At 40.7% G+C, this 18,868-nt stretch overlaps 2 protein-coding genes across 3 annotated transcripts in view; one reads left to right on the top strand and one right to left on the bottom strand.

Annotated features, from left to right (window-relative positions):
- Positions 1-4,318: 4,318 nt before the first annotated feature.
- LOC131357520 (putative monooxygenase p33MONOX) lies at positions 4,319-9,572 on the top strand. Of its 2 annotated transcripts, none has more exons than XM_058396508.1 (4): positions 4,319-4,511; positions 6,779-6,874; positions 6,967-7,137; positions 7,468-9,572. In XM_058396508.1, exons 3-4 carry the CDS (start codon positions 7,029-7,031, stop codon positions 7,668-7,670), a joined length of 312 nt encoding a protein of 103 aa, XP_058252491.1. In that variant the 5' UTR covers positions 4,319-4,511; positions 6,779-6,874; positions 6,967-7,028; the 3' UTR covers positions 7,671-9,572. The 2 variants fall into 2 exon arrangements, with proteins under 2 accessions (XP_058252491.1, XP_058252490.1); XM_058396507.1 differs by having other exon boundaries at positions 6,776-6,874.
- An 838-nt stretch (positions 9,573-10,410) lies between these two features.
- Positions 10,411-18,868, bottom strand: part of LOC131357958 (collagen alpha-1(XXIII) chain-like) — a gene marked incomplete at its 5' end in the record, with an annotated part of 38,709 nt that continues 30,251 nt past the window's right edge. Inside the window, 6 exons of the mRNA XM_058397382.1 lie at positions 10,411-13,452; positions 15,097-15,135; positions 16,852-16,938; positions 17,108-17,161; positions 17,244-17,270; positions 18,714-18,785. Coding sequence (XP_058253365.1) covers positions 13,450-13,452; positions 15,097-15,135; positions 16,852-16,938; positions 17,108-17,161; positions 17,244-17,270; positions 18,714-18,785 — 282 coding nt within the window. The remainder of the gene's footprint in view (positions 13,453-15,096; positions 15,136-16,851; positions 16,939-17,107; positions 17,162-17,243; positions 17,271-18,713; positions 18,786-18,868) is intronic.

Genomic DNA, 18,868 nt, shown 5'->3' with positions numbered 1-18,868 from the left:
TATCCTGTGGTGCTAAAGGGAAGAGCACAGTGTTATTTACTGTAGCTCTCTTACTGTGAGGGTGGTAAGGTGTGTGTGTGTGTGTGTGTGTTGTTCTTGTTGTTCAGAAGTGTTTGTTTTTCTTGTTGTTTAGGTGTGTGGATCAGGTACTCTCAAATGCAGATTGAGGTAAGACACCAACAGGAATTATTATTATTATTATTATTATTATTATTATTATTATTATTATTATTATTATTATTATTATTATTATGTTTAGGGTGTGGGGCTTATTGTGTAGGGTATAGAGCTTATTGTTTAAGGGTTCAGGGTGTAGGGCTTAGTGTTTAGGACTTTGTGTGTAGAGTGTAGCGCTTAGTCTAAGGGGGTTGTTGAGTGTAGGGTTTACTGTTTAGGGTGTAGGGCTTAGTCTTTGGGGGTGTAGGGTTTAGTGTGTAGGGGTTTATGGTGTACAGCTTGGGTTTAGGGCTTAGTGTTTAGGGTGTAGGGTGTATTGCTTAGTGTGTGGGGTATAGAGCTTAGTGTTTAGGGGTTTAGCATGTACGGCTTAATGTTTAGGGGTTTAGGGTGTAGGGCTTAGTGTTTAGGGGTTTAGGGCTTAGTGTTTAGGGTGTAATATTTTTTGGTTAGGGTGTAGAGATTAGTGTTTAGGGTGTAGGGTTTAGGGTTCATGCACTGTCACGTGATACTAATATAATACTCTGTCCTTAATTCTGTCTCTTAGAACAGAATCAAGTCTCTAACACAAATCGTTGAAATGATGGCGTTTGAGACTGAGGTAAAAAACTCAAGAAACTACTGTCTCCCTCTCTCTCACTTTTCTCTCTCTCTCTCTCTTTCTCTCTCTCCCTCTCTCTTCCACACACACATACACACACTAGTTACAGCACCTACAATACATTGCTTATAGTTAACTCAATAATAAATGACTAAGTAAAAAAACTCAATAAATAAATAAATTGATTCCCAAATCTCTCTCTCTCTCCCTCTGTGTGTGTGTATATGTGTGTGTGTATATGTGTGTATGTGTGTGTGTATATGTGTGTGTGTGTGTGTATATGTGTGTGTGTATATGTGTGTATATGTGTGTGTGTGTATGTGTGTGTGTGTGTATATGTGTGTGTGTGTATGTGTGTGTGTGTATATGTGGGTGTGTGTAGACGCTGCTAGAGAATGTGCAGGAAATGATGGTTCTAAAGAGCAAGTAAGTGTGTATTTTTGTATCACAGTTCAATTGAGCATCTTATTTTGCTGCAGACATGTTGAATGATATGCTGTCCCTCTCTCTCTCTCTCTCTCTCTCTGTGTGTGTGTGTGTGTGTGTGTGTCCAATTAGTCTCGACTTGGCGATATATAAACTCCATGTTGCCACTGAACAGCTGAGCCTCAAAACCAAAACCTAGAAGTCATTGAAGATTGAAGGTTAGTGTTTAGGGTGTAGGGTTTAAGCCATAGGATTAAGTGGTTAGGGAATACGGTTTAGTGCTTAGGGTGTAACATTTAGGTTTAGAGTTTAGGGTATAGGGCTTAATCTTTAGGGTATAGGGTTTAACGTTTAGGGTTGAGGGTTTGGTGTTGAGGGCCTAGCTTTTAGTGTTTAGGGCATATGGTTTAGTGTTAAGGGTTTAATGTTTAGGGTATGGGGATAATGTTTATGATTGAGGGTTTACTGTTGAGGGTATAGGATTTACTGTTTATTGTTGAGGGTTTAATGTTGAGGGTTTAGTGCTGAGGGTATAGGGTTTAGGGTTTATTGTTGAGGGTTTAGTGTTGAGGGTATAGGGTTTAGTGTATAGGGTTTAGTGTTGAGGGTATAGGGTTTACTGTTTGTTGTTGAGGGTTTAGTGTTGAGGCTATAGGGTTTAGTGTTGAGGGTATAGTGTTTATGGTTGAGGGTTTAGTGTTGAGGGTATAGGGTTTAGGGTTTATTGTTGAGGGTTTAGTGTTGAGGGTATAGGGTTTAGTGTATAGGGTTTAGTGTTGAGGCTATAGGGTTTAGTGTTGAGGGTATAGTGTTTATGGTTGAGGGTTTAGTGTTGAGGGTATAGGGTTTAGTGTATAGGGTTTAGTGTTGAGGGTATAGGGTTTATGGTTGAGGGTTTAGTGTTGAGGGTATAGGGTTTAGGGTTTATGGTTGAGGGTTTAGTATTGAAGGTATAGGGTATAGTCAGTAGATGGACATTGTGTTAATGTGTATTAGTGATTAAAAAAGTGTACAGATGAGACAGACTGATTTCTGTTCAAAACTGGATTTGTGTCAGAACTCAATCATGTGGAACTTCCTGTATTTTACTTTGTGGATGTTTGTGTATTTCAGGACTTCCTGGATGAGGTGTAGGAGCCGGTGGAGCTGAGGATCCTCCCTGAATACATGTGTGAAAAAAAAGAAAAAAAAAGAAAGAAATCAAGAAAGAAAGAAAGATTAAATACATAAACAAACAACTAAATAAATAAATAGAAAAAAATTAAACACATCAGAACAAAAAAGAAAGCAGAAGACGACAAATAACCCATAAAGTTAAGCTGAAACAAGTAGGGAAAAAAATAATAAGAAAGAAAGAAAGAAAGAAAGAAAGGGCTTAGTGTGTAGGGTATTTGGCTTAGTGTTTAGGGGTTTATGGTGTACAGCTTGGGTTTAGGGCTTAGTGTTTAGGGTGTAGGGTGTATTGCTTAGTGTGTGGGGTATAGAGCTTAGTGTTTAGGGGTTTAGCATGTACGGCTTAATGTTTAGGGGTTTAGGGTGTAGGACTTAGTGTTTAGGGGTTTAGGGCTTAGTGTTTAGGGTGTAATATTTTTTGGTTAGGGTATAGAGATTAGTGTTTAGGGTGTAGGGTTTAGGGTTCATGCACTGTCACGTGATACTAATATAATACTCTGTCCTTAATTCTGTCTCTTAGAACAGAATCAAGTCTCTAACACAAATCGTTGAAATGATGGCGTTTGAGACTGAGGTAAAAAACTCAAGAAACTACTGTCTCCCTCTCTCTCACTTTTCTCTCTCGCTCTCTCTTTCTCTCTCTCCCTCTCTCTTCCACACACACATACACACACTAGTTACAGCACCTACAATACATTGCTTATAGTTAACTCAATAATAAATGACTAAGTAAAAAAACTCAATAAATAAATAAATTGATTCCCAAATCTCTTTCTCTCTCCCTTTGTGTGTGTGTGTATATGTGTGTGTATATGTGTATATGTGTGTGTGTATATGTGTGTGTATATGTGTATATGTGTGTGTGTATATGTGTATATGTGTGTGTGTGTGTATATGTGTGTGTGTGTGTGTATATGTGTATATGTGTGTGTGTATATGTGTGTGTATATGTGTATATGTGTGTGTGTATATGTGTATATGTGTGTGTGTGTGTATATGTGTGTGTGTGTGTGTGTGTATATGTGTATATGTGTGTGTGTATATGTGTGTATATGTGTGTGTGTATGTGTGTGTGTGTGTATATGTGTGTGTGTGTGTAGACGCTGCTAGAGAATGTGCAGGAAATGATGGTTCTAAAGAGGAAGTAAGTGTGTATTTTTGTAACCCATAAAGTTAAGCTGAAACAAGTAGGGAAAAAAATAATAAGAAAGAAAGAAAGAAAGAAAGAAAGAAAGAAAGAAAGAAAGAAAGAAAGAAAGAAAGAAATTAAAAAAAAAAAAAATGAGCAAAGGTTTGGCCAGTGACTGTTGTCCTCACTGTGGCATCTCTTCTCCAGCCACTGGCTTACTTTTGCAGAAGGTTTTGTTGGACGAAGTTTTGAGGGACAGCCTCGTCTAAATAGCGCCGCTACTCTTTGTGTGACGCACCATCCACTTCTTGGAAGTTTGACTGAGAGGTCGTTTTTGTTCGGGAAATCCGAGCTGTTTTAATATTTCACAGGTGAAGGCCGAGTTTAAGTCAATGGTGTCTTTGTTGAGACAATAGCTTTCATCTGGAGCTTCCAGATCGAGCTAGGCTAGTTGTAGACTTACACAAGCATGAGATGAAGGACGCTTATGAAGCATGAGATAAAGGACTTGTTAATTGTACGTCAGTAAGATTATGCTCACTGTAAATATTACATATAACCAATTGTAGGAGAATCATATCAGAGCTTTTATTTATTTTTTTCTTCAATATTACTCAGCAAGTTAGCATCTAAAAATAAAATTAAAAAAACATAAGAAATACCACAATTACCATACAAGGAAAATAAGGATAGACGTCAAAAAGTGTAATAACAGTTTAATAAGCAATTGCTAGTATTTAATAATAAATTACGTCACCTTTTCTGTTGTACCCGGACTTTCATTTTGAAGGCGCGCGAGCTAGTTCCTGCCGGAAGGATACCAGTTTCAGCCAGTTTAACAATTTTAGCTTGATAGCAAAAAGCGACGCTTCTTATCAGATTAATTAATTAGTTACATAACCAGCGGAGTTACACGATCAATAACACTCATATTTATATAAAAATTATGGACAGAATAAAACACAGAATTAAAGCAGACAATGACAGGAATCTACAGTTTAAAAGGTAAGTATGGATTTTAAATCCCTTGGTAGTTGATCAGCTGAGTAGCACGCTGGCTAATTTAGCTTAGGCTTCACCAGAGGCCTTGTTTACGTAGCGGGCTAACGCGATATATCTTTAATAACGCTATTATCAATAACATAAACAACCCAATATTAACATAAACAAACACTGGGGGAAATTGTGAAAAAGAGATAATATTGAACACCTCAGATGATTCCTGTTCAGATGAAACGAAAGCAGCTCGTAATTACGCGTTATAGTATCTCATTATAGTGTCTCGTTATTAAGAGTTGTAGTGTCTCGTTATTAAGAGCTGTAGTGTCTCGTTATTAAGAGTTGTAGTGTCTCGTTATTAAGAGTTGTAGTGTCTCGTTATTAAGAGCTGTAGTGTCTCGTTATTAAGAGTTGTAGTGTCTCGTTATTAAGAGCTGTAGTGTCTCGTTATTAAGAGCTGTAGTGTCTCGTTATTAAGAGCTGTAGTGTCTCATTATTAGGAGCTATAGTGTCTCGTTATTAAGAGCTGTAGTGTCTCGTTATTAAGAGCTGTAGTGTCTCATTATTAGGAGCTATAGTGTCTCGTTATTAAGAGTTGTAGTGTCTCGTTATTAAGAGTTGTAGTGTCTCGTTATTAAGAGCTGTAGTGTCTCGTTATTTGGAGCTATAGTGTCTCATTATTAGGAGCTATAGTGTCTCGTTATTAGGAGTTGTAGTGTCTCGTTATTAGGAGTTGTAGTGTCTCGTTATTAGGAGTTGTAGTGTCTCGTTATTAGGAGTTGTAGTGTCTCGTTATTTGGAGCTATAGTGTCTCGTTATTAGGAGCTATAGTGTCTCGTTATTAAGAGTTGTAGTGTCTCGTTATTAGGAGTTGTAGTGTCTCGTTATTTGGAGCTATAGTGTCTCGTTATTAGGAGCTATAGTGTCTCGTTATTAAGAGTTGTAGTGTCTCGTTATTTGGAGCTATAGTGTCTCGTTATTAGGAGCTATAGTGTCTCGTTATTAAGAGCTGTAGTGTCTCGTTATTAGGAGTTGTAGTGTCTCGTTATTAGGAGCTGTAGTGTCTCGTTATTAGGAGCTGTAGTGTCTCGTTATTAAGAGTTGTAGTGTCTCGTTATTAGGAGTTGTAGTGTCTCATTATTAGGAGTTGTAGTGTCTTGTTATTAGGAGTTGTAGTGTCTTGTTATTAGGAGTTGTAGTGTCTCGTTATTAAGAGTTGTAGTGTCTCGTTATTAGGAGCTGTAGTGTCTCATTATTAAGAGTTGTAGTGTCTTGTTATTAGGAGCTGTAGTGTCTCGTTATTAGGAGCTGTAGTGTCTCATTATTAAAAGTTGTAGTGTCTCATTATTAAGAGTTGTAGAGTCTCATTATTAAGAGTTGTAGTGTCTCATTATTAAAAGTTGTAGAGTCTTGTTATTAAGAGTTGTAGTGTCTCATTATTAAAAGTTGTAGTGTCTCCTTATTAGGAGCTATAGTGTCTCGTTATTAGGAGCTATTGTGTCTCGTTATTAAGAGTTGTAGTGTCTCCTTATTAGGAGCTATAGTGTCTCGTTATTAGGAGCTATTGTGTCTCGTTATTAAAAGTTGTAGTGTCTCCTTATTAGGAGCTATAGTGTCTCGTTATTAGGAGCTATTGTGTCTCGTTATTAAGAGTTGTAGTGTCTCGTTATTAAGAGTTTTAGTGTCTCGAGTTGTTAATAGGTTGGTGGTCGTATCCATGTCGATGGGGTTGTGTAGCTAGTTGTATTGCCTCGTCCTTGGCTGGCATAGTATCGTTGTTGGTGCTCCTGGAGTGACGTTTGCGGACATAGTGCGTCATAGTTTCGTTTCATAGTTTTGTTGGTGGTCATAGTGCGTGGTCATTGGGAGTGGTGTCACCTTGTCGTTGGCAGTTGTAGCGTGTCGTTGTTGGGAGTCATGTCATTGTCAGGCTCCTCGTCGTTAGCGGTTGAATGTATCATCATGAGTTGTCTTGTCATCAGGAATCGTAGCGAGTCGTGCCTTGTCATGTAGCTCTTTGTAACCATTTCTTGTTACAAAAAAGCTGTGTTATTACAATAGAAATAGATTTTTAAAATGATTATTAATTATTTTATTATATAATAAGTTATTATATAACTTTCTATTGTTATAAAATTGATTTTGAATCCTTACACACATTCAAACCACAGTTTGATGTCATTCAACTCCAAAACTTCCCAGATGTGTATATTATATTTTGTGATTAATTTGTTTTTAATCACTGTTATGTCCTCCTGTGTGGTGTTCAGTAGTTGAAGATGTTTATTGGGGACTTTGAGGACAGGCTTTCAACATCAGCACCATTCACCTCCGTCTCATCGTCCACATCTGACCCAGCTCTGTCTCAGGTCTCTACTTCAGTCCAGGCATCCACTTCCAACAATATTCATCAATAATTCTGAAACCTGGGATAAAACACTGTGTTTTTTTTTTAAAACAGGATCTCCTTTAGCCTGGCTTTCACCACATCCGACTCTAGCAGCAGTCACATCAAGTGTCTCCATGGGTGGAAACGAAGGAGGACGTGGACCTGACCGATGGAGCCTCTTTGGGGTGCGTCCCACCGTGCAGAAATCCCCCACTGACCCCGGCTCCGATTCCAACACTCCGGGTGAGAAACGGCCAGCTGATCCACCTGTACCTCTTACCTTTTTTTATTTATCTCCTTGTCTGGTGGAGTTCTTTTATAACCGGATTTATCTTTTTATTTCTGGAGAAAAGTCCTAAACATTGTGTTCAGGATGGATTTTCTCGATGATTAGACCGTGTAAGGGTCATAAACTTTTGACAGAGTTTATTTTCTACAATTAACCCAAAACATATTGGAGAAATCCTATTGGCTTTTTGTCCAGGATCCTGTGTGATGCTAGCTTCTGAGTTAGGGTCATGCTCTAGGTTAGGTGTTGTTTTGATCGCCTCTTCACTGCATGCTTCCTCACAGGAGGATTCAGTCTGCAGTCATACCTCGGGCTTCAGAAGTCCACCACCCTGGACGGCATCAAGACCCAAGCGAACCTCGCCGTCGAAGACCCGGCCGACTTCAAGGCTCCCAAGCTGGAGGTGACCGGAGTGGAGGCGAAGAAGGCGTCTGCGCATAAACTCAAACATCGTGACATGAACATTCTCACTCCATCCGGTTTCTGACATCGGTCCAATTCCCCCTCACCCTCCTCACCCCCTCCTTCTTTTCTCTTCACTCAGGTCACTCGCACACTCCGCAAAAACCTTCACGCACACGCCAATTACAGACCATTGGACATATTTGAAGCCGTAGGTTTTCTTCGGTGCCAAATTTCTTTTTCAGTAGTCGGACATATCTGTGATATTTATCCCAGATTCCAGTTGCAGTTCCAGCGTACTGTGACCGTGAACATAACGGATGTGGTGAGCTCCTAGACGTGTTTATTTAGAAACACTTTTTTTTGTTATTTATTTATTATTTGAATGTATTATATTCGATCACGCTTCAGACAAACAGCATTAAACAGGGTATCACAAACCCGCTTTAACAGCACGGCTTCCAGCGCCTACGAGGGATCTTTCTGTAAATAACACCCACGTTCGGCATCTAGAACGTTTTTGTTTCCTCCAGCATCCTCGTCTGTAGTTATATCTATGCACTCCAGGGTCATTACAGCGTCACGGTTTTACTGCTTTTTTAAAAATAGCGCTTGTTTCCTCACAACTCTTTTTCTCAGACTGGATCAGGGTCACATGGGGTAGCGAGGCTGTTGTTCAACTCTTGGAAGTCGTGCTACTTGAGTGTTTCCAACAGGGTCAAAACAATACGGCCGTCATCATGTGTAGAGCGGTGTTTAAGTTACGTTCAGATTTTTAACATCATTCCATCAATTCTCTTGAGTAACTCTTGAATAATGAGACAGTTGTACGTCATTTCTAATCACACGATCACTGACTTTACCTCTGGAGCTAGCTAGATAGACAGAGAGATAGATACTTTATTCATTCCAATGGGAAATTTACTACTTCCAGCAATATCCACGAACATAGGTAATAAGGCATGCAATAAATACTAAAAAAATACTAAAGATTCAAAGGTCACAAAAAGGAGCAAGGCACACACAGAGCTGATGGAAAGGCTGCCACTCGCTGCGGGAGCACACTGCGACACGTAACTCCAGGAGATAAACAGTAAATCCCATCCAAATGGACGTTACTAAAGATTCTCACATCCCATATGTTACTTTCATGCGACTTACAAATGATCGAGAGCCTGGCCACGCCCACTACAACAAGCACTTATAATAAAATGAAATGTCCTGTTAAAACTATGTTGTGTGACAAGCTTGCGTACCATCGTTAGGGATCTCTTGTAAAAGTTTGTGTGTGTGAAAGGAATTATAATTACTTTAATTACACACCTTCAGATCTTCTCATCCTCCTGAAAGAAAATGTGTACGTGCAAAGAGACGTGTACAAGAGACTTTTCTTCTCAGCTTCCTGTCTGATATTTTAATGGCCGTTAAGCCGTGACGTTCGTAGACCCGTCTGGTTCAGACACCATCTTACCGCCACACCAGCGCCGAAATCCTTCGTACCGCTCCGCGTGTCGGACGCGCTGATAAAATAGGTTTATCACTCGAGCTTCAGTGCACGCGTCCGTTGATAGCGAGTGTAGCATGAGATTGAGGTGTTCGTGTCCCCTGGTCCTCCCCCTCCACCCCCCGTCCATCAGCAATAGCGTATTACAGGATGGACTTTCCTATTTCACGCTCCTAGTGTAATACGCCACACGTGTTCTCACCAGTTTGTATTGTTTTCTAGACCTTTTTAGTGAATGAAATCTGTTTTATAGTTCAAATCCTGCTATAATATATACATCATACCGGTTGCTTTTGTAGTGATGGGTAAAAGATTTTTTGTTAAGATTTTTTTAAACATTAATTCTAAATGTTACTAGTGAAATGGCTTTTTATGCATTCCCACACACACACACACACACATTTCGTTCTGTATAAAGATTTATCTGCCATGCAGCTGTTCAGTTTTGAGTCTGATGCCTCAATAAAATTTTATGTAAACTAACTGAGTCATTATCTGATGATCATTTGGGTTCTTTTACAGAATCAATCAACATGAAGCTGTTGAAATTAAAATAATATATCGGCAGTAAAAGTGAGCACTTCCTGATGGACTGTGGACCCGAGTATGAGATGTGTTCAAGTTCACTGGAGTCGTGTCACGTTTCCCAGTGCAACCGAACTCACTACAGGGTTCGGTATCACGCAGCACTTCCTGTTCCACATGTCGCCGATCACCGTGCTCTGATCCAGACTAAGGCCATGTCCACACTAATATGTTTTCATTTTAAAACGCATATTTTTCTATCTGTTTTGGCCTTCCGTCCACATCTCCAAAGTAGATCAATTTGAAAACGCCTTTTTTGCGTCGCAGTGTGGACTGTGCAAACGGAGGCTTTCAATAATGCATTTTTAGTCACGTGACCAATTCAGCTAATTTCCTCAACGTATCGCTGTGACGTTTCAAAGAGCTGGAAAGTAAATAAACACCAAATGGAAATGACGCAAGTCTTACGTTTTCCTCACGCGCAGTACAGGGACGTAAACGTTTTCAGTGTGTTTCGGTGTGGATGACCGACTTCTGGGAAGCGATTGAAAACGATAATGTTGCAGAGTTTTCACATTGATCTGGATCAGTGTAGACGTAGCCGAAAGTGCCAGTGTGGAAGCTGAGTCAAAGAAAGTGTTACTTAATTCACAACTAAAGTCACATACTGCCGCTTTAATCGGGTGATGAGCCGCAGATCAGCTCTAAAATCCATCCTCGCTGTGAATCAGGATCGTCCAGTCAGAGTTAACAGCAGTGTGTGGGGTTTTCTGCTGAACACACACTCACAGTCAGGTTAAGTGAAAATAGTTTATTTGGAAATATATGAACATTTTCGTGAGCAATAACTCGACACCATTTTGCCGAACTTGCACACAAACACAAACAGAGTAAACCCCACTGACTATATAAGGCAAAAAAAATCAAATGTTTTTGGAAACTTTGTCTATAAACCATCATTCTATAAAGACCAGTTAACAAGCTATGGATGCTTATTATTGTATAATAAACCCTTTATATCCATGTTATAAAACACAAATTGTGAGAAGTTCGGCTCTTGTCTGCGCTGGTGGCATGAGAGAAAGCTTCTGCTTGGAAATCGCAAAAGATAAATACAAATACTTGTTCAGCAGCAACACTTAGGAAGTAAAACCATTCTGAAATAAAGTCTGAAATAGAAAAACACGCCAGGATTCACAGTGAGCGGGATTTAACACACTGCGTTATCATGGCTTGTGATTGAATGGCTTTGTATACATTCGAATAAGGCAGAGACTGAAGTGTGTGTGTGTGTGTGAGAGTGAGAGAGACGGGGGGGGGCATCTCTTTCCTATCTAACATTTACAATGCACGTGTGTGTGTGTGTGAAAGAGAGCGAGAGAGACAGAGAGAGGGGGACGGGGGGATAGAGAGAGACAGAGTGAGAGGGGAGTAGATGGGGGACAGAGAGAGAGACAGAAAGAGAGAAAATGAGAGAGAGAGAGAGAGAGAGAGAGAGAGAGAGAGAGAATGAGAGAGAGATGGTGTTAATCTGTAGCAGTAAATGAGTGGAACATTTACAATGCACCTGTGTGTGTGTGTGTGTGTGTGTATGTGTGTGTGTGTAAATTGGCAGAAAAAAACATTTGTACAGAGTAAAATCGTCCGCTTAAGTCAACTCAACTCATCTGCATAGAGTATATTCTTAACTTGTGTAGTAAATAAACTTGTATGTAAACGCTTCTGTGAATCAATAACATCTAGAACTTTCCATGAATGAAAACCAGACCTCATGTGAGTCTTCCTGGTCTATTAAAACCCAGTTAGCAGGGATGCATGGATACTGAGGCTAATACACATGATCTCCATCAGATCAGTAATCGATACCACGTGACCGTGTGACCTCGTGCACTGCTGCCTGTCGTGTAACGCTTACAGAAATATCGGCTGCGTCCCAATCAGCTTCCTAGTTCACTAATCAGGGCACTGAGCAGGGAGTCGGCCATTTTAAGGGCTCTCTGTCGCTAGTGCACTGGAACTTACCCTCGCTCCCTAATTCACAATGCACTACAAAAACTATGCCCTGGAAATCTGAATGTCGTATTTTCTCAGTCCTCTCAGCTCGAAAAAACATATTTATAAAATATAAATAGCTTATTAGCATTGTTGTAGTAATAAAAAAAAACAACATACGGTTTAACTGAATCTACCACAACTCGTGTACACACTATACTAGGGAGCTAAAGAGCGGATTGAGACGCGACCGTAACCAGAACACGTGCGATTTTTCCCCCAAAACTGTTCTTTCATTAAGGCAAAGATAAACTTCATCATTCAATATACACAAACAAAACGAATTTTTGTTTCATTCGTCTTATTTTCTGACCAAAACAACAATCTTCACAATTTGTACACGCACGAACTTTCGAGAAAATCCGGACGGTTGTCATGACGACATGAAATGAACATCGGTTAATGATGACAATGAAAATCGAGCAAACTCTGCGAAAAGCAGGAAATCTTCCCATAAAACAAATAAACATGTTAAAAATGATCGTAAAATTCAATCCTTGACACTAAATAGCTGAGGAAAAAAATGTCTAACGGTGATACCGTGTGAGAGAAAATAACAGCACGTGCCCGGTATGCTATTTTTGGCGATCAGCCGATATCGGTCATTCATCATCGATCAACAACAAACGATTTTTTTATGCGTTAAAGACAATAAAACTGAATCGTAACTGTACAGAAACGTTTTTCCAAACTAGCTCACTCAGCTAGCTAATTCTAACGCATTTCATTTCAAATAACCTCAGCCTGCGCGCGTGCAAGCCTTTAAATAAAATACCGTAAACCTCCTTGTTTGCAACAAAAAAAGGGTAAAAAAAAATCAATCAAATCAATGCATCCCGAGCAATTATACCATAATATACCGTGTAGCAAAATATACCATAAATTAATACATAGATACAGAAACTGAATGTGATGTTAAAGGAAATCACAGGTCGTCATGGTAACACGAAGCATCCCAACAATATAAGCAATCAATATGACAATATGTTAACAAAATATAATACAATCTAGTAGTTGTGTACTTATCGTAATCAGAATAAAAAATACAGTAACACGCTAACCTTTCTTTAATTACAAAACAAAACAAAACAAATAAAAGAACCACCTGAAGAAAAAAAAACGAAGCGTGCGCTAGTAATGATAAACAAATCAAGACGTTAGATATCAGCTAGCTCTTCGATATCACTTCACACCTGACCGTTAGCGTATATGAAGATATAACCAGCTTTTTTTTTTGCTCCATCCGTCAGCTTGTGAAGAGCTCAAAACATCTTCTCTGGACGACATGACCGTCACGAGAGCCACTACACGTACTCCCACGCAGCCCTACACAGCAAGGGCTACTTCTCCAGGCTTTCAGTTCATCACGAAGACGCTCCTGTATGACGGATCCATGACTTCAACTCCTCTGCTCGTGTAGTCAAGGCTGCGACAGACGCTTTCGCTTGATCCTCTGCATCGTCCCTTCGTCCTTTGAAAACAGAACAAAACGCTCCCGGTTCGACCGCTGATCACGTGACGTGATGCACATGCAGGGGTCATGCAGCAGAGGCAATGGAGCAGTCCTTCCAAAATGTCCGATACAGGTTCAAAAATATATCTATACAAATATACAAACTCCTAGGCTGCTCCAGAATGTTAAGTATATTGAAAAAAATATACATATATATAATCTATAAAAAATACTGAAGGCTGATGAATAATCATCAGAGTCTTGTTAAAAAAATAGGAGGTTGTATTTATACTGTAGGAATATGTACAGGAACCTGATTCGTGTTAGCAATCACTGCAAAACAAAAACGCAGATATTAGATATTAGCGAGCCATTTTACAGTTTATTCATCATAAACACTCCAGAAAAACACAGCCAAAGTCAGGAGCTTTTTTTAACACCATAATTTTCTCATGCTCCCATTTTTTCTCCATCTGCCAGCTGCTATTTTGTTTTTTATGTAATTTACCTGTATAGTGCTTTTAATAATGGATATTGTCTCGAAGCAGATTTACAGATGTGTAGAAACATAGAAAAAATGATTAAGCTTGAAGTTAAGTTACTATATTATCCCTAATGATCAAGCTTGAGGCGACGTTGGTGAGGAAAAACTCCCTGCGATGATATGAGAGAGAAACCTTGAGAGGAACCAGGCTCTGAAGGGAACCTCCTCCTCATTTGGGTGAAACTGGACAGTAAAAGAGCTCTTGAGGAACTAATAGGTCAGTGTAGTTTCTGAGGTCGTTATACGACAGCTAACAGACAGAGAGAGAAGTTGTGCTTCCTCCAAAACACATTAATGTTAATGAACTCCTATTTATCATCACAAGGCAGTGTAACACTCATAGCGCTGTTTGCCCTCTTCCACATACATGACAGCTCACAGACAGTGATGATTGGCTAGTGTTGCTGTGATTGATGAGCGTATGCCCCTCCCACTTCAGACCCCTCTCTCCCACGTATGCTACTCCAATCAGAAACTGAACAGCGTGTGCCTCATATCACGTAACAACCAACAAAACTGATTAACAAAAACTGCTCGGAAATGTCAGGCAGTGAAACCGTGACTGTCACGAAAAATAGACAGAATAAAAATAATAGAGATAACAAAATAAATCATTGTGTATGGACATACACTGACCAGGCATAACATTATGACCACCTGCCTAATATTGTGTTGGTCCGTCTTTTGCTGCCAAAACAGACCCGTCCTGCACTGTGTATTCTGACCCCTTTCTATCAGAACCAGCATTAACTTCTTCGACAATCTGAGCAACAGTAGCTCGTCTGTTGGATCGGATCACACGGGTCAGCCTTCGCTCCCCACGTGCATCAATGAGCCTTCGACCGTCCATGACCCTGTCTCCGGTTCACCACTGTTCCTTCCTTAGACCACTTTTGATAGATACTGACCACTGCAGACCGGGAACACCCCACAAGAGCTGCAGTTTGGAGATGCTCTGATCCAGTGGTCTAGCCATCATAATTTGGCACTTTGGTCAAACTCACTCAAATCCTTACGCTTGTCCATTTTTCCTGCTTCTAACATCAACTTTGAGGACAAAATGTTCACTTGCTGCCTAATATATCCCACCCACTAACAGGTGCCATGATGAGGAGATCAGTCTTATTCACTTCACCTCTCACTGCTTATAATGTTATGGCTGATTGGTGTATGCTAGTATTCTGTTCCTATATGTACGTGTGGTATGACTATCTGTGGTACTGCTGCATGATGAGCTTGCTTCGTTGCTATGGTTACACTGAAAAGTGCCTTGGGTCATACTGGTTAAAAATAGTTTTAATGTTCTTACTGTTATATGTAAAGAGGCAATCAGATTGCAGCCTGTACAATTCTGGAGGAACATCTGAGGCTTTAAAAAAAACTTCTGACTCAGTACACACAACACATGGTTCGGATTAGAAATGCGGACTGACCTTGTGCCAACAGCCTGGAATCGGAAGTCCATCTGGACCCTGATGACGACAAACACAAATACAGCTAAATAAATATTAGACTAAATAGCTGGAAGGAAACCCATGCAGGTTTATATCACTCTCAGGAACGATTTAACAAACCAGCAGCTACTGTAATAAACTAGCGGTTAACTAGAATAGAGCTAATACTGTACAAAGGGAGGGGTTAGAAGAGCAAATGGAAAAGAGGAAACGAGAGGAAAGTTAGTCAGGAAATAGGAAAGAGTAAGTAAGTAAGTAAGAGTAAGGAAAGTTTTTAAATAAATGCTGCCAAATTTGATGCCTGATTCGACTTTTATGGGAAAAAAATCTTCCTCAGCTGCCTTAGCCGGTTATTTATCATGTTAGCATGTGGTTCTGGAACGTAAACCTTGTCTTACATATTTCATTAATTCGTCCATAAATATTATTATTCGTTAACTTTACATTTGATGGAGGGCAAGGTTTGTCGTTAGGATTAACAATTCTAGAGTCTAATTAATAAACCTCATGCTAATGTTTAGCAACCATGGAGCTGAACACAGAGCTGAAAATGCTATATGCTAAATCAGGTCAGTTCAAGCTCACAAGTTTCCATTGTCTGAAATTTTTGGAGGTCAAGGCAACATATCAAGCACTCTCTGAGATAAAACTGCTCATACACTGGGCAGAAAGGCAACGCAAAGCCTCCATAAGACACTAACTAAAGGTCTTCTGTAGGAAGGGAGCTGGCTTCTGTGCAGCTTTACATGATCTGCATGGAAGAGTCATCAGAAGTGAACTGATGTAGATACAATAATAGAACATGTGGTGGTGTAAATGTTTAAAGCTCTGGCTACAATAATATATATATATAAAGTGTGAGTGAGATTAGCGGAATGACCGCTGCGTCTCTGTTCTAGCCGTTTCGGTCAGTTAAGTGCTCATATCCTCATGCTCAGAGTCACACACACACTCCAGGCAGTGGTACAGTACCAGCCGGCACGGAGCTCCGGCGTCAGACTGCCCGCTTTCCCCTGTCTGACCTTTACATCCTGCAGAACCCTGTCAGTAAGAACACACACACACACTGAAAAGTGCTCTCACACAAAGTTACTGCTAATCACACACAAACACACGAACACATACACACTCATACACACACACACACACAAGCACACAAAGTCACTGCTAATCACACACACACACACAAGCAGTCTCTCTCACACAAACACACACACACTAACACACACACACAAACACTCACACAAATGTATGTGTGTCTTTCTCACACACACATACACACCTGTACACTCGCACAAACACAGTCTGTCTAACACACACATACACAAATACATATACACTCACTCACCCCCCCCACCCCACACACACTCTATCTAACAAATACACTACCCCCCCCCACACACACACTCTCAAACTTGCATTCTCTCTCTCTCTCTCTCACACGAACACACACACACACATACACTCACTCCTACACACACTATCACACACTCTCAAACTTGCATTTTCTCTCTCACATACACAAACACCCTAACACACACAAATACGTATACACTCACTCATTCACTCCTACACACACACACACACTCACAGTAACACACACACACAAGATAAAGAGCAGAAGTCATAGGATACACAAGTAAAGAACAGCAGAGAGAAAGTATTGTGTGAAGAAGATGCACATTGAATCCTGATAAAATTCTACTGGGTTAAGATGAGGAGTTTATCACGCACCACAGGACAGGGCTGGTCTAACCCGGGCGGTCCCTGCTCTCCTTTCTGCCCCTTCAGCCCCCTCTTCCCTACAGAGCCACGATCGCCCTAAAACAGGAAACAGGAAGTCATGAACATGACTTACATAATATAATAATATATATAATAATATAACATAACATAATAATAATTTTCCCCCTCAGAATCCACAGGGTTAGAAACTTTTGCACTTGTCAGTAAGCTCAATGTTTAATGTGGCTATTCAGCTTCACGATACCTTTTCTCCTTTAACCCCTGTGTCTCCTTTTTCTCCTGTAAGCCCAGGGAATCCCTGTACACAGTAAAACATGTGAGTGAACCATTCAGAGTCCCAGAGTTTAGAAGATATACGATCGCTGTAATCAGTCACTTACGTCTAATCCAGGCTCTCCTTGTTTTCCCTGAAAAGAAACAGATTACATTTATTTATCTCCCATCTCCCATTATTACATCATTTTTTCATTTCATTGTCTGTACCGCTTATCCGATCAACATCTCAGGCGTCATCAGGCATCAAGGCAGGACACACCCTGGACGGAATGCGAACCCATCGCAGGGCACACACACACACACACACACTCATTCACACACTACGGGCAATTTAGAGACTCCGATCAGCCTAGAAGCATGTCTTTGGACTGTGGGAGGAAACTGGAGCACCCGGAGGAAACTTACCAAGCACGGGGAGAAGATGCAAACTCCACACACACAGTGAGCGGGAGCGAGACTCGAACCCAGGATGCTGGAGGTGTGAGCTAACCACTAAGCAACCGTGTCCCCCCCCCTCCCCATTATTACATCATATATATGTGTGAATCATTCTGTAAACTCATTCCCAGCTTCAGACCTGCTGGAGTCTCGATTCTGATTGGTCAAAAGAAATTGATCGTCAATAACAACAGCTCTGTCGTTTCTATAGCAACAGCAGATTCCTAAGGAGTCGCATGCTGGATGTGCTACAAGACTAGTCACTGCTGAAAGAGGCCACAGCCATCAGGGAATACCGTTTCCATGAAAGGGTGTACATGGTCTGCAACAATGCTTAGGTAGGTGGTACGTGTCAAAGTAACATCCACATGGATGCAGGTTTCCCAGCAGAACATTGCCCAAAGCATGACACTGCCTCCGCCGGCTCGCCTTTTTCACATAGTGCATCCTGGTGCCATGTGTTCCCCAGGTAAAAGATGCACGCTCAGACCAGGCCATCTTCTTCCATTGCTCTGTGGTCTAGTTCTGATGCTCATGTGGCCATTGTTGGTGCTTCTGGCCATGCGCAGGGGTCAGCATGGGCACCCTGACTGGTCTGCAGCTGTGCAGCCGCATACACAAAAAAAATACAGCACTGTGTATTTTGACACATTTCTATCAGAATCAGTGTTAACTTCTTCAGCAATCTGAGCAACAGTAGCTCGTCTGTTGGATCGGATCCCACGGGCCAGCCTTCACTCCCCACGTGCATCAATGAGCCTTGGCCGCCCATGATCCTGTCACCGGTTCACCACTGTTCCTTCCGTGGACCACTTTTGATAGATACTGACCACTGCAGACCGGGAACACCCCACAAGAGCTGCAGTTTTGGAGATGCTCTGATCCAGTGGTCTAGCCATCACAATTTGTCCCTTCAAACTCCCTCAAATCCTTACTCTTGTCCATTTTTCCTGCTTCTAACATCAACTTTGAGGACAAAATGTTCACCTGCTGCCTAATATATCCCACCCACTAACAGGTGCCATGATGAGGAGATCATCAGTCTTATTCACTTCACCTCACAGTGGTCATAATGTTATGCCTGATTGGTGTATATCTAGAGTGTTAAACAATTTCAATCAAATTCCAGCTCTTACTTTTTCACCCTTGGATCCCGGAAGGCCGACCAACCCTGCAGGACCTGTGGGTCCCTGTGGGCCCTGAACTCCCTAAAAAAACATCAGATTTCACAAACGATCCTTTACATTTATCATGATTTGTCGTGTCATATGATTCAGGAGCCTTGGGAAAC

The sequence above is a fragment of the Hemibagrus wyckioides genome, linkage group LG08 (assembly GCF_019097595.1).
Source record: "Hemibagrus wyckioides isolate EC202008001 linkage group LG08, SWU_Hwy_1.0, whole genome shotgun sequence".
Lineage (NCBI taxonomy): Eukaryota > Metazoa > Chordata > Actinopteri > Siluriformes > Bagridae > Hemibagrus > Hemibagrus wyckioides.
The sequence above is the reverse complement of the archived record's forward strand: the minus strand, read 5'-3'. Positions and strand labels throughout refer to the sequence as shown.